This window comes from Anabrus simplex, chromosome 1, assembly GCF_040414725.1.
Source record: "Anabrus simplex isolate iqAnaSimp1 chromosome 1, ASM4041472v1, whole genome shotgun sequence".
NCBI lineage: Eukaryota > Metazoa > Arthropoda > Insecta > Orthoptera > Tettigoniidae > Anabrus > Anabrus simplex.
This window is the reverse complement of record NC_090265.1, coordinates 1,316,047,016-1,316,058,989: the sequence shown is the minus strand read 5'-3', so window position 1 is coordinate 1,316,058,989 and position 11,974 is coordinate 1,316,047,016. Positions and strand designations below refer to the sequence as shown.

Genomic DNA, 11,974 nt, shown 5'->3' with positions numbered 1-11,974 from the left:
CCACTTAGGTTTTAAAATGTGGATTTAGGAGAGTTAACTCATGCCTCCATTCCTTTTGCATTTAGGGCCATTTAAAGTAACCTATTATTTTTCCATTTTAGGCCCAGTAGAGTGGGTACAAGTTACCCCTGTTTATTTATAAGTGTGCCTTGAGGGCAGTTTGTAGTAAAGTCCGTTTATGGCCTCTTAATAGGCTTGAAAGGTTGAGAGCGGGTCAGCTCTTTCTGGTATTTTGAAAGGTGCCTGGGGGAGGCGTGACATTTTGATTGCTGGGAGCTAGTGCTCCATGTAATTAGGGGCGTTCTGCCCTTTGGTATTCTCCGGTTTTCCCTGTCATATTTCATTCCAGCAACACTCTCCATTATCATTTCATAGCATTTATCACTCATTAATAAATCACCTTGGGACTGGCGACCCCATTGTAATAACAGCCTATATGTTTCATTCATTACATCTCTGACCCGGTCAATGACTGGAAAACAGGTTGTAAGTTTTCATTTTTCATTTTCAGTGCAGCAGTTAACCTTCAATACCGATGTGTTGTTGTAGGTGTGATCTGTGGGTTTTGAAATGTCACAGAAGCGATTTGGATAAAGTGTACAAGAAAGAAGGGACGTTACGCATGTATAAGAATTATAAGATCTGTTCAGATCATTTCCAGGCCAGCGACTTTAACAATCCTCGACTATACAGCCAAGGGTATGTTACATTTTTACTCTAATTGTACGTAAATATTCCTCAAAGCATCACTATCAACAACATTTTCAAACTTTTCTTTCTTTTATCTTTCTTCTCAGATTAAAGCCGGGATTTTATAGATTTTCTTTCTGTTAGTAGGCTTCATGTTAAGAGGAAAATTGTCCAGCTATTAAATGTTAATTCATTGCATCATATGTGTAAGGAATGTGCCGATATATTTATTGACAAATGTCTTAATGTGATGATACAATGTTTTTAAATGAGGAGAAAAGACAAATCCAACCGTAAGATTTCAGGCAGGTATGCTAAAGCTAAAAAAGTAATGCATAAATGAAAGATCAAGCCATTTCACCGCAGTCCATTTCACACCTTGTTTATATGTCTAATTTCAGTCTTTGAATAATAACCTTTTAAATAATTCTTCATTCATTTATCCAGAATTGCTTTAGCAACTTCGAAGTTAATATCTCAATACCACTTTCTTTCTAGACGTAATTTATTTATCCATTTCCGTATATACATTTCCATTGATATTTGAATTTAGCGCAATTTGTTCAGGTCAAGTCACTAGGAGCGCCACCGTCGAATTGTCTCCCATTTTAGCAAGGCGAAATCCGAAAGTGTCGTGTATTGTCTAAACTATGTCCATCATCATACATGTAGCAAAGGCTTTTCAGTCTGTCAAACACATAGCAAATACAATGTAAATTAAAACACTAAAAGCATATCTGTAAAACACACACTAACATACATGTCATTCTTTGTATGTTAGTGTGTGTTTTACAGATATGCTTTTAGTGTTTTAATTTACATTGTATTTGTTATGTGTTTGACAGACTGAAAAGCCTTTGCTACATTTAACTAAGTCAACACTGGAAAACATGGCTTCATTTTTAACAAAAAAAAAAAAAAAAAAACCACATCATCATACAAGCAGAAGAAGAATTTGAAGTAGCAGCTCCGTATTTTTTTGTTCCATGTCACATCTCAGCTGTTCTAGGGGCTGACGCACCGGCTGACGCAGGCTGACGTGAGAAAGTAGATACACGTTGTGCGACAGTGTTTTTATCATGAAAGTTTTCAAAAAGATCAGCAGGTCGATTTCTTTTAATGTGTGCTATGTGCTTATATTTTTGAGCCCAATGTCTGAAGGGTTAAATAAATATTCAGCGGAAGCTAATTTAAAAGTTCAACTTTCCGAACCTATCAGCAATTTTCGAACTCTGGATAAGCCATTTAGAATGTCAAAAATAAATATGCTGTGGTCTAAAGCTCAGTTGGTGAGTATTTCGAAATTTTCAGTGAACACGTTTATTAAATTCGCAGAGGACCAAGTTTATAAATTATTATTAACAGAACTGGAATATTGTGTTGGGTGTGTCAGAATAAGTACCATTTGTACTTGATGAATACTGTATTGCAAGTTTTCAGTCAATTCCTCTACTCAATTTCTTAGTCTGATTGATCAAAACATTACTGGGCTGGGAAGTTAAAACATAGGCAGGTTTAGAGAATAATGAAATCTTGGTCTATGTTTGTCATTGCACTGTTAATTAACCACAGTGTAGTTCCATAGACCTATCATGGGTGAAAAACCGTAAGGAGTACCTGGAACTATTCCGGAAGTAGCGTAGCTGATTGTCTGCCAAGATTACAAACATTTTCCCTTTCCTGCTGAATGAATCATACGCCACATTCTTATGCTGTGTCTGTTTTGGTCTGAAAAACCATAGCCAGTATAGTTTCCCAATTCCACATTGTTAGAATGTTTTCAAAAATAAATATTCACTTCCTTGTGGTTTGGATTCCATATTGAATCGGCTATGATCATGATATCAACGCTTGCATCAAACTACAAAATTGTTTTTCTCCTTTAGGCACCTAGCTGATCAACAAGAGCATATATCACAATAGAGCAGTATAATTGCTCTCCTTTTTTTTTTTTTTTTTGAAAATGGGTCATTTATCCCCTCCCTCCATTCCTAAGGCAATTGTTCCTTCAATCAAACTATTATTATTCTGTTATGGGATGTTCTGTCGGTTTCTCCCTTGAGCTTCAAGAAATCTGCTGGGGTATTTTCTGCACCTGGATACTTGTTATTTTTTACTTTTTTCAGTATCTGTTAATTATAATTGATAACTTTACAAATGTCATGCTTTGTCATACTAACTTTAAGGGTAAATGTCATCCTGCAGTCATTAACAAACAAGCTCATTGGGGGTTGATGGAAGAGCTGGGATTGACGAGGAGAGGCTCGTTCTGTTTAAAGGTAATAAATGAAGATGTGGGGACAGTCCTTGGCCTTCTTTTTTTTTTTTTTTTTCATAGTTTCCTCTTTCTTTTACTCCCATATTCCACATTCACATGTCACTGTGTTTATCATGTTCCTCTTTTAACATAACATAACTTGATTGTTCCCTGTAACGTTATAAGTTAAGTCTCAATTTCTTTGTTCAGTGGCTCAATATTTTCCAGTTTGGATTTCATCCATTTCCTCTTTATTTTTTTTATGCACCTTCTTTTCTGTGCTCTTCCACTGATCCTCTAGTTCTATCCTTTCAGACGTTTGTTTTATATGCTTCATTCTTCTCTGAGGTTACCAAGTCACATTCATCATCAAACCACAATCCTTTCGTTTAAGGATTGTCACCACCTAATGTTTCCCTCATTGTATGATCTACTTTTACCCAATATGCCTCCCAATTCTTAGAGAGATACTCATTATCTTCTTTGAATTTTGAACTTTTGTGGTCCATCATCACTTCACGGTAGTCGTCGTCCACCATGACAGCGATAACCATCCTTGCTCCATTCAACATGTGTGTTTAGATCACCGAGGAGAGGTAGATATTTAGTGGGGGCAGGGTATGATGGAATGCATTTTTTTTTTTCAGCTCTCACCCTTAAACTGTTCTTTCTTGCCTTCTCTTCCCCTGGTTTGTGGCACATAGGTAGAAAAATTTATAATTAATGAGATGCCTTATCAACTACGATGGACATTCTGAAACGATCTGAGAAACAATTTAGGCCTACTGCGGCAAGTTGGTTTTGTAAACCAACACAAACATCATCATTTTGGTTGTATATCCCATGACATCCAAGATGTAGCAAGTTTTCCGACCTCTCCATCAACTTTCTTGTGGGCTATGCAAGCATTGTCCACTTGTTCTTGTTAGTTTGGATTTGCTGACTGGCGCCTCACTCCAACCTGAACTTGGTGTTAATAAGAGGCCACTCTTTTGGAGAACAACCACTTCCTTGAAATATAGACACTATACTAAGTGAAGAGAGTTCAACCACTTTATTTGCCGTTGAGACACGGTCCTCTTCTGCCTTCTGAACTGTTGAAAATATCTTTCTGTAACACTGGAAAGGGATCCTGACAAGGTGTTACCAACTGCAGCAAGTATTTTAAAATAAGTGTTAAAAAGGAAAAAACACCACACCTTAGTGTAAAGATGAACTATTTTTATTGTATGGCTTTTACTGCCAGGAATGTCTGAGTGCATGTTCGGCCTACCTGGTGAAGGCCATGGGCGATGTATGTGTCTGAATGTCGAGTGATGATGATCAGGATAATAAGGTAGGGAGAGGGTGAAACCCAGTTTCAGCTCATAGCCTATCCTGTTCAATAATACCAAGGGTTCTGCTCAAGGGTTAACGTTCCTGTCCAACAAACGAATCACTGTCAATAATGTCATATGCTCTCACTCTATATGAATACTGCAGAGAGGTTTGTAATTGAATCCAGGATTTTGGCGTGCAATCTAGTGATTAGAAATGTTATTCTACTGCCTCTCCTACTCTGTTGGCCAACATTCCAAACAAATGCAATTAATAAAAATGAATTTAAATTCTTAAGAAATATATTACATTGGAGAGTATGTCAGACTATAGAACAATACTTCCATTGGCAGTATTATAGGTCAAAAAAAATTCTTGGTAGATGTCATTCCGTAACCATTATCATCCATTTCCTGTGTCCAGCTTCCATGAGGTTGGAATGTTTGACACATTTCCATCTTCCTCTATCCAACCACCATTGTTCCTCCTTAACTATGTTCCAATTCATGTTTCTTCTAATTATTCCATTTTTGATCATTTTCAACTACCTTAGTCTGGGTTTCCTTTTGCCCTCCCTCCTATCTGGGTCTCCATCATCCCCTTCAGCATCCTTTCATCTTGCATCCTCTTGCCATGTCCAAGTCAAGTTTATTCCCCTCCGTTCTGTCGTATAGCTTTTCCACTTCGATTTCCTGTATTTTTATAGTGACCAGGTCTCTGCTGCATATGTCAGTATTGAGCAGTAATAGGCCTACACCTCTTTCCAGTTCCTTTCTCCACACCATTGTGTCTTACATTCTGGTAGAATGCATTTCCCTGTTGATTTCTTTTGCTGATCTCCATATCTAGCTTACATCCAGCATCAGTTCACTTCCCAAGTGAAGCTCTCCACAATTTTAAGGTTTTGTCCATTTTCAAAACATAATTCCTTCCCCTTCTTCTCCTTTAGTCAACACCGTTGTCTTACTCCTTTCCACACTGCTTCATTCCATAATTTTCAATAATCTCACTCGGCATATCGAGTTGCCCCGTATTTCCTCTCTACTTGCTCCCCACACCACTATATCATCTGCAAACAGCACTGCCTTCACCTCCCTGTCCCCATATTTTACCTTTGTCTCCTTGGCAAAATTACTGCCCATGCACAGCAACCGTAGTAGCATTATTAGGAAGTAGAATTTATGCAAATCTTACTTGGAATTCCTTTTAGAGGAGAGATGTGTTCATTGCGATGTCCTGGAACCCCCCCCCCAAGAAGAACATTTATTTTTATAACCTAATACAGAGCAGCACTCGTCATTCTCCATTGCTGAGGTAGCTACTTGTATTCCTATTGGCCATCGTAAAGTCAGATGTGACGTGGTGACATCTAGAGTTCCACTGCTACAAAAGTGTGTCAGGTGACAGCACCTGGGAAGGGCAAGGAATCTCCACGACGGTTGCTAGGCAACAAAAACACAACAGATTACAGCGTTAAGATTGACGACAAGCTTCAGAAGGGTAAAGAAACTGTACATTCCCGTACTCCAAATAATAAAGCAGTAAACTTTGTCCAAATTAATTGCATTTAATGTGTGTAGGTGTAAGTAAACAATCATATCATTAGCCATTCACATTGGTTACCCTGACTTGATCTGAAATTGTGTGATACAGTTTTCCCCTATAAAGTCAGTGTTTTTCACATGATAGTGACCACCTTTGCTATGAAGCAATTTCAAGAGCAAAATTGCCTCTCCAATAACTCCAGCAGCAAATGTCGCAATCTTCATCTGCACAGGTTAGTACTGTAGTGAATTGTGTTGGAGTTAAATTACCTGTTTTCTGGTCAGAGAAGCCGGTGCCATAGTTCACTCAGGCGCAAGCGCAGTTTCACTGTATATGGTATCACACAAGACACAACAAAATATGTATACATTGTTTCCCAACTGCTGCAGAAGTTGAAGATCTCATTACTAAATCTCCGTCACAAAATGCATACGCGCAGTTGCGTACCAAACTCATTTGGCGTCCTTCTCTATCGGAAGAGCAACTTGTTCGCCAGCTGCTCGTGGAAGAAGAGCTTGGCGACCGTAAGCCATCCCAGTTCTTACGACATCTTAGATCTCTCATAGGTAGCACACAAGTACAGGACAACCTCCTCAGACGGTTATGGATACAGCGCCTACTGTCACAAGTGCAGGCCATTTTACAAACTCGAAGTGAGATTGCATTAGATAAAGTTGCCGTCCTGGCCAACAGAATTCTTGAGGTTTCACCCATGTCCTTTCCCGCCACTGTCACGCCGTAAACATGGCGCTAGTTAGTGAGGTGACCCAGCTCACAAAGAGGATATATTATGAACTCTCACACCAAATGGCAGAACTACAAACTTCCTTTCACTCTTGCTCTCATTATTGGGATTGGCCAAGCCGCCGTAGCAACAGCTGCAGGTTTTCTCCGTCAGCTGGTGAACAAAGTATTACCGTCGCCATTTCCATGAGGACGCTCAGAAATTTGAATCACCTTGTAGCTTTAATCAAACTTCAGTGGCAACCAGTGATGGTGGTAAATGGTTGCCCAACAGATGGAAACTGCCGCTTTATCACAGGTAAGAACAGCAAACTTTAATTTCTGATCGACACTGCTTGGGATTTGCGTTGCTTCCCACATAATTTCCTGAAAGGGTGTTACCATCAGACCAGTTACGAACTCATCACCGCTAATAATTCCACAGTCCACATACGCGACTCTGCATTTGAAACTGAACCTCAGACTTCGACGAGAGCTTTCATGGAAAATTTGTCATTGCTGACGATGCACTTCCTATCATAGGATCAGACTTCCTCACCTATTACCACCTTCTGCCAGACTATCGTAATAGATGCTTGGCAGCCGGTATCCTAAGCTTATCAATAAACGTCCAATATGCAAACCCTCTGTGAAGCCCTCAGTGTACTGACATGAAATCTTAAAGGAATGTCCTGACCTCACTCGTCCATCTGGAGCTCTACGGGAAGTACGCCATTCTACGGTACATTTCATCCGCACTACACTAGGACCACATGTCTCCTGCCGAGCTCGTAGTCTCTAAGGAGTAGTTTGTCATGTTTCTGGAAGGGACAGCACGACTCTCTGAGGGTCCTTGGTCATCACTGCTCCATTTGGTACCGAAGAAGGGTGAAGGCCAGCAGCTCTGCGGAGATTATTGCGCCTTAAACTCGCGGACCCTTCCTGACATATATCGCCCTCGACATCTCCATGATTTCAGTCATCAGCTCCATGGATGGGGTATTTTTTCCCTTAATTTCCTTTCTTGTCCTTCAGACAGTGCAATGCTGGTGAAATCTTTCAGAAATTCATAGATGAAATGCTATCTGGTCTGGATTTCACATTTGCATACATCGACATCTTGGTCTTGTCTAAGAGTCCCGAAGAACACATGCGCCACCTGCTAGCTCTCTTCCAGCACCTCTCTGAGTATGGTATCCTGATCAGTATTACAAAGAGTGTCTTAGCATCTCCAAACGTCACCTTTCTCGGATACAAAGTCGCCACCAAAGGGACACAACCTGTAACGGTCTTGACTCACCTCCGCCGCATTTATCATGTTTGACATCCGCACTCGGCCACTGCTACGCAACTACTATCAGCTGTTTTCTCACCTGCAACTTGGATGACATCATCGAGCCAGCAAATCTATACTTCTCAAGCATATTCTCGGCGTTTCCAGTGCCGTGTGTCATGCCTTCCTCTGTACCTTCCCTCTCCAATTCGCCCTATATAAACTGCACACAATACTTGCCTCGGAGAGACATTCTTCGGCTGTTGGAGAGAGGGCAATATATTTATGCTATGCTCATGTATATTTTCACATCTGTATATGGGATTTAATTTCTGACCATGAGGTACTGTATTTTGAACTCTGCTTTACTTTCTTTCGAGTGTTGTACTCTATTATGTATCGATTGCACAGCAGCTGGATATCTAATTCCTTTATTCGGAAATAACTGGATTTTTTTTTTATTTAAGTAATTACGAACTTTCTTGAGTGTCGATACTTTCGGAGATTTTTGGTGCTTTAAATTAGGCCTACTCTGTATACTTCTGCCTCTGGACTTTGTTCACTTCTATCTTACTGGGCAAATATGCATCGGTCTTGCACTCACTGTATTTGGAACTGTATTTGGAAATTGCATTCTACTTCTGAATGCCCAGATTTATAATTTTTCTAATGCTCTCCTTTAATTAATTTCCCTACTTTATGGTCTTTCCTACCTTTCCTATTCTCTTACGTATTTTGTGCAGTTGGTTGGGAATCATTTGTTCTGTTCTTCATGGCTTTTTGTGAAAATGCTGTTATGATGTAATCATAAATTGTGACCTTTTTGTAAACTATGTTCTACTCATTGACTTTCTTGATGCCATGCCGTTTTCTATACATTCATTGTTGTTCATCTAACGTTGGCAGTTCTGATTTTCTCCTAGCGTCTTTGTAAACTTCCTCCCTGTATGTGCATTGCTATTTACCCTCTGGTACCATCCTCGGATTACCTCTGGATTGCCCAGCTCTTGTATTATATTGCTTCCCCGATCCCTTATTTATCTTTCTTAAATTGTAATAATAATCATAATTGTTACGGGGTTACCCGTGGAACGCAGAGGTGAAAGAAGGTGCCGGGGTGAATGGGTCTAACTACAATGTCACGAATTGATTTTAAACTTTAACAAAGGTTATATTTCTTTAGAATTTAAAAAATCAACAAATAACAGTGTAACAGGTACAAGTAGCAATTCATAAACAAGTCCAGGAAGATTAGTGGGATAAACAGATCTTGGGCTTCAAGCCCTCACTTTACAGTTCCTGACCTCCTAGCTCAAATTTACAAACGGCACAAATTTACACAAGGGCAGGAATCCCTCAATACATGGAGTGCTTGCTCCCAACACACAATATCAAGCCTCCCAGAGGCACTTTTACAACACTAGAAAAGAGCTGACGTTCTCTCACTTTTCCAAGCCTATTTTAGGCGATATCAGAAAATTACAATCGCTCGCCATCTTGGCACAACTTACAAATTCGAAACAGAGGTATCTAGTACCCAACCTATCGGGCCGTTGCGGAAAAGAACAGGTTAAGTAAATGGCCCGAAACACAAATTGAATGGAGGCGAGTACTTGCACTCTTAAATATGCATTCTTAAAACCTAAGGGCCACTAGGCCGATGAAACAGGGGCTATTTCCAAACTATGGAGGTGACTCGTACAGGAAGGTAATTTACCACACTACAGAATGAAAAACGTAGTCACCTCAAACCAAGATGAAGGGGAGCTCGAGAGGGTACATCACTCCCTATACCCGATTTACAGTTAAATATTTATGAAATTTTTACATGAACCGAAAGGAGATTTACATTTTAGAGAAGTTGGTTACATAGTTAAAGTTTCGAACCTTTCCCTCGGGTTAAACTGCGGAGCAAGCAAAAAAGTAAGATGTTAGACGGCCATTGCCTTGCTGAAGAACTGCTGCCTGATGAAAGAGGTACCTCCCGCCTCCTGCTTGACTCACACACTTAGTTAGATGACAATCAAGTGGCCAAGAGACGTGAAAATCCGCAGTTTAGAAACCCTCGGGGAAAGTTGGAGACCTTTCATGAATAAACCAGCCACACCCTCTCACTTTATTGGTTAAATTCAAGAGTCACACTCAGAATTGAGGAAGAAGCCTGTGATAGGCGGAAAATTAATTACAGAAATTGAGGATTGGCTAGATTCAAAACTGGCGGAAAGAAAAGATAAATGTTGCCAACCCAAAAATAAATGAACATCATTTAGTAAAAGAAACTTATGAATACAAAACTTCTTTAAATCAAAAGTTCTTCCACTTCCAGGGTGCATGATCATAGTTTTTAGCAGTGGCATCTATTGAAGAAAGTCTAAACTTCTTGATGAAGGGCAAACAAAACAAATAAAAATTCACACAGTACAGGAAACTTCACAATAACAAAACTTCATCAGATTTCTGTAGTGACATCTTCTGAGTAAAGGTTTAAGTAGGTCTAATTCCAAGTTCACAATTCCTCCAGAAGAGGAGTTCTTTTAGGCGCAAAATTTAAATGTGCGGTGTAGAGGTGTACCTCCCGGTACAGACCCCCCCCCCCACAAATGTCCTTTCAAGGGGTGGCACAGAAGAATTTTGAAAAAATTATTATTTTACTTTGAAGAAAATTTTCTAAGTTTTTGTTGGTGGGTAGAAACTTGTTAAACTCCAGCTTTAGAGTGTCTTTGTTGCCGTAGAATGTGAAATACATGTTGATAATTTTGACGGCATGAACTTCCGCCGCTGCCAATATCCTTTTGAGGTCGTCCGGACCCCTCAAGTACCCTCAGATACACCTCTCCCGCTACTATGAAAGGGGTAGTCATGGTGAAGGACGCCACAGATCAGAAGTGTATCTACAGTCCCCAGATGAGTTGGCGGCAGGCACTTCGCACATCAGCCTTTGCCGGAAGATGGACTCCGGCGCGCCGTACTCAAGTGGACTTCACAGGAGTGGAGTGGGCCCGTACCCCACCTCTGTGGTAGTATGGCAGAGAACTGTTGTGGGGGCACTAAAACAGTAAGATCTCGGCGACAGAAAAGTGTTGTTGCTGACTTGAGATTAAAGGGTACGATCTTTATTGGTGATGCTGAGAGCCATGCTGCGTGGAAGGCTTTTTATGCCACTGGTGTGGATATGCAGGAGACGGGGGCTTGGTAATGGCCACAAAGGAATTGACAGCAGGAAAACCAGAGGGAAAGATCGTACATACAGTTTATATAGATAACAAAATACAATAATTTGGGGCAGAAGACCTCCCAAAAAATACAACCTTCAAACTGCTGCTAAACGTTGATGGCTAAGTTAACAATGACATTACACAGGTTTCACCTGAGATAGGTGAACTCTAAAGATCCTCTCCATGGCTGGATTGCTCACTAATACGGTAACCGGTGTCAAAAAATCCAATATGATGCTCGGCCCATGAAATTTGGGGGCAAGCTTGCCCGCGGGAACAAAGTTTCTAACCATGACTCGATCTCCTACTTTAAATTGGTGGGCCTCCATCCACGATCATATCTTTCCCTAACCTTTTATGAGACACCTTAAGATTGGCCTTAGCCTTCTTCCATAGATCTCTAATATTATCGGGTTCTATTGTCTCTGGTAGAATGCAGACTCCTATACGAAATAGCAACCGAACATTACGGAAATTTTAGCCGAAAAGGAATTCAAGAGTGCTTACCCGAAGATGGGCCATCCCGGTAGCGAGGCGACGTCAAAACTTCGGACAACCAGATAGGCTGCTCACAGACAGATAGACCAAGACAGACAGAATTCATAACGAAAGTTGCCTCGCGCTCTTATAAAGGTGAACCCTGGCCTTGGAGTAGCCAATCAGAATGCATGAGCCCCCCCCTATCGCCCCCTAGATTCACCAATCACAACTCCAACTTTAGTCGCGAACTTAACCTACATTCTCGAATACGCAATCGCGAACCTTCCATTTTCAGAGTAGTCAGAAAATACATTCTAGAATACCTAACCAACAAAAGGCAACACACCCTGTTCAAAAATTTGTGTGTTCATTTCCGTCTGCATCATTTGTTTTTTCATTCCTTTGTTTTCTTAGGTTAACACAGTTTTTAGTTTCAATTCTTATTTTAAATTAATACCTTTTCACTGAATTTTG

General features: G+C 40.3%; 1 protein-coding gene across 1 annotated transcript in view; it reads left to right on the top strand.

Annotated features, from left to right (window-relative positions):
* Positions 1-1,691: 1,691 nt before the first annotated feature.
* LOC136858295 (alpha-2-macroglobulin receptor-associated protein) overlaps positions 1,692-11,974 on the top strand; it is a 197,749-nt gene continuing 187,466 nt past the window's right edge. The window contains exon 1 of the mRNA XM_067137724.2: positions 1,692-1,979. Within this exon, the coding sequence (XP_066993825.1) occupies positions 1,770-1,979 (210 nt within the window). The 5' untranslated portion in view covers positions 1,692-1,769. The remainder of the gene's footprint in view (positions 1,980-11,974) is intronic.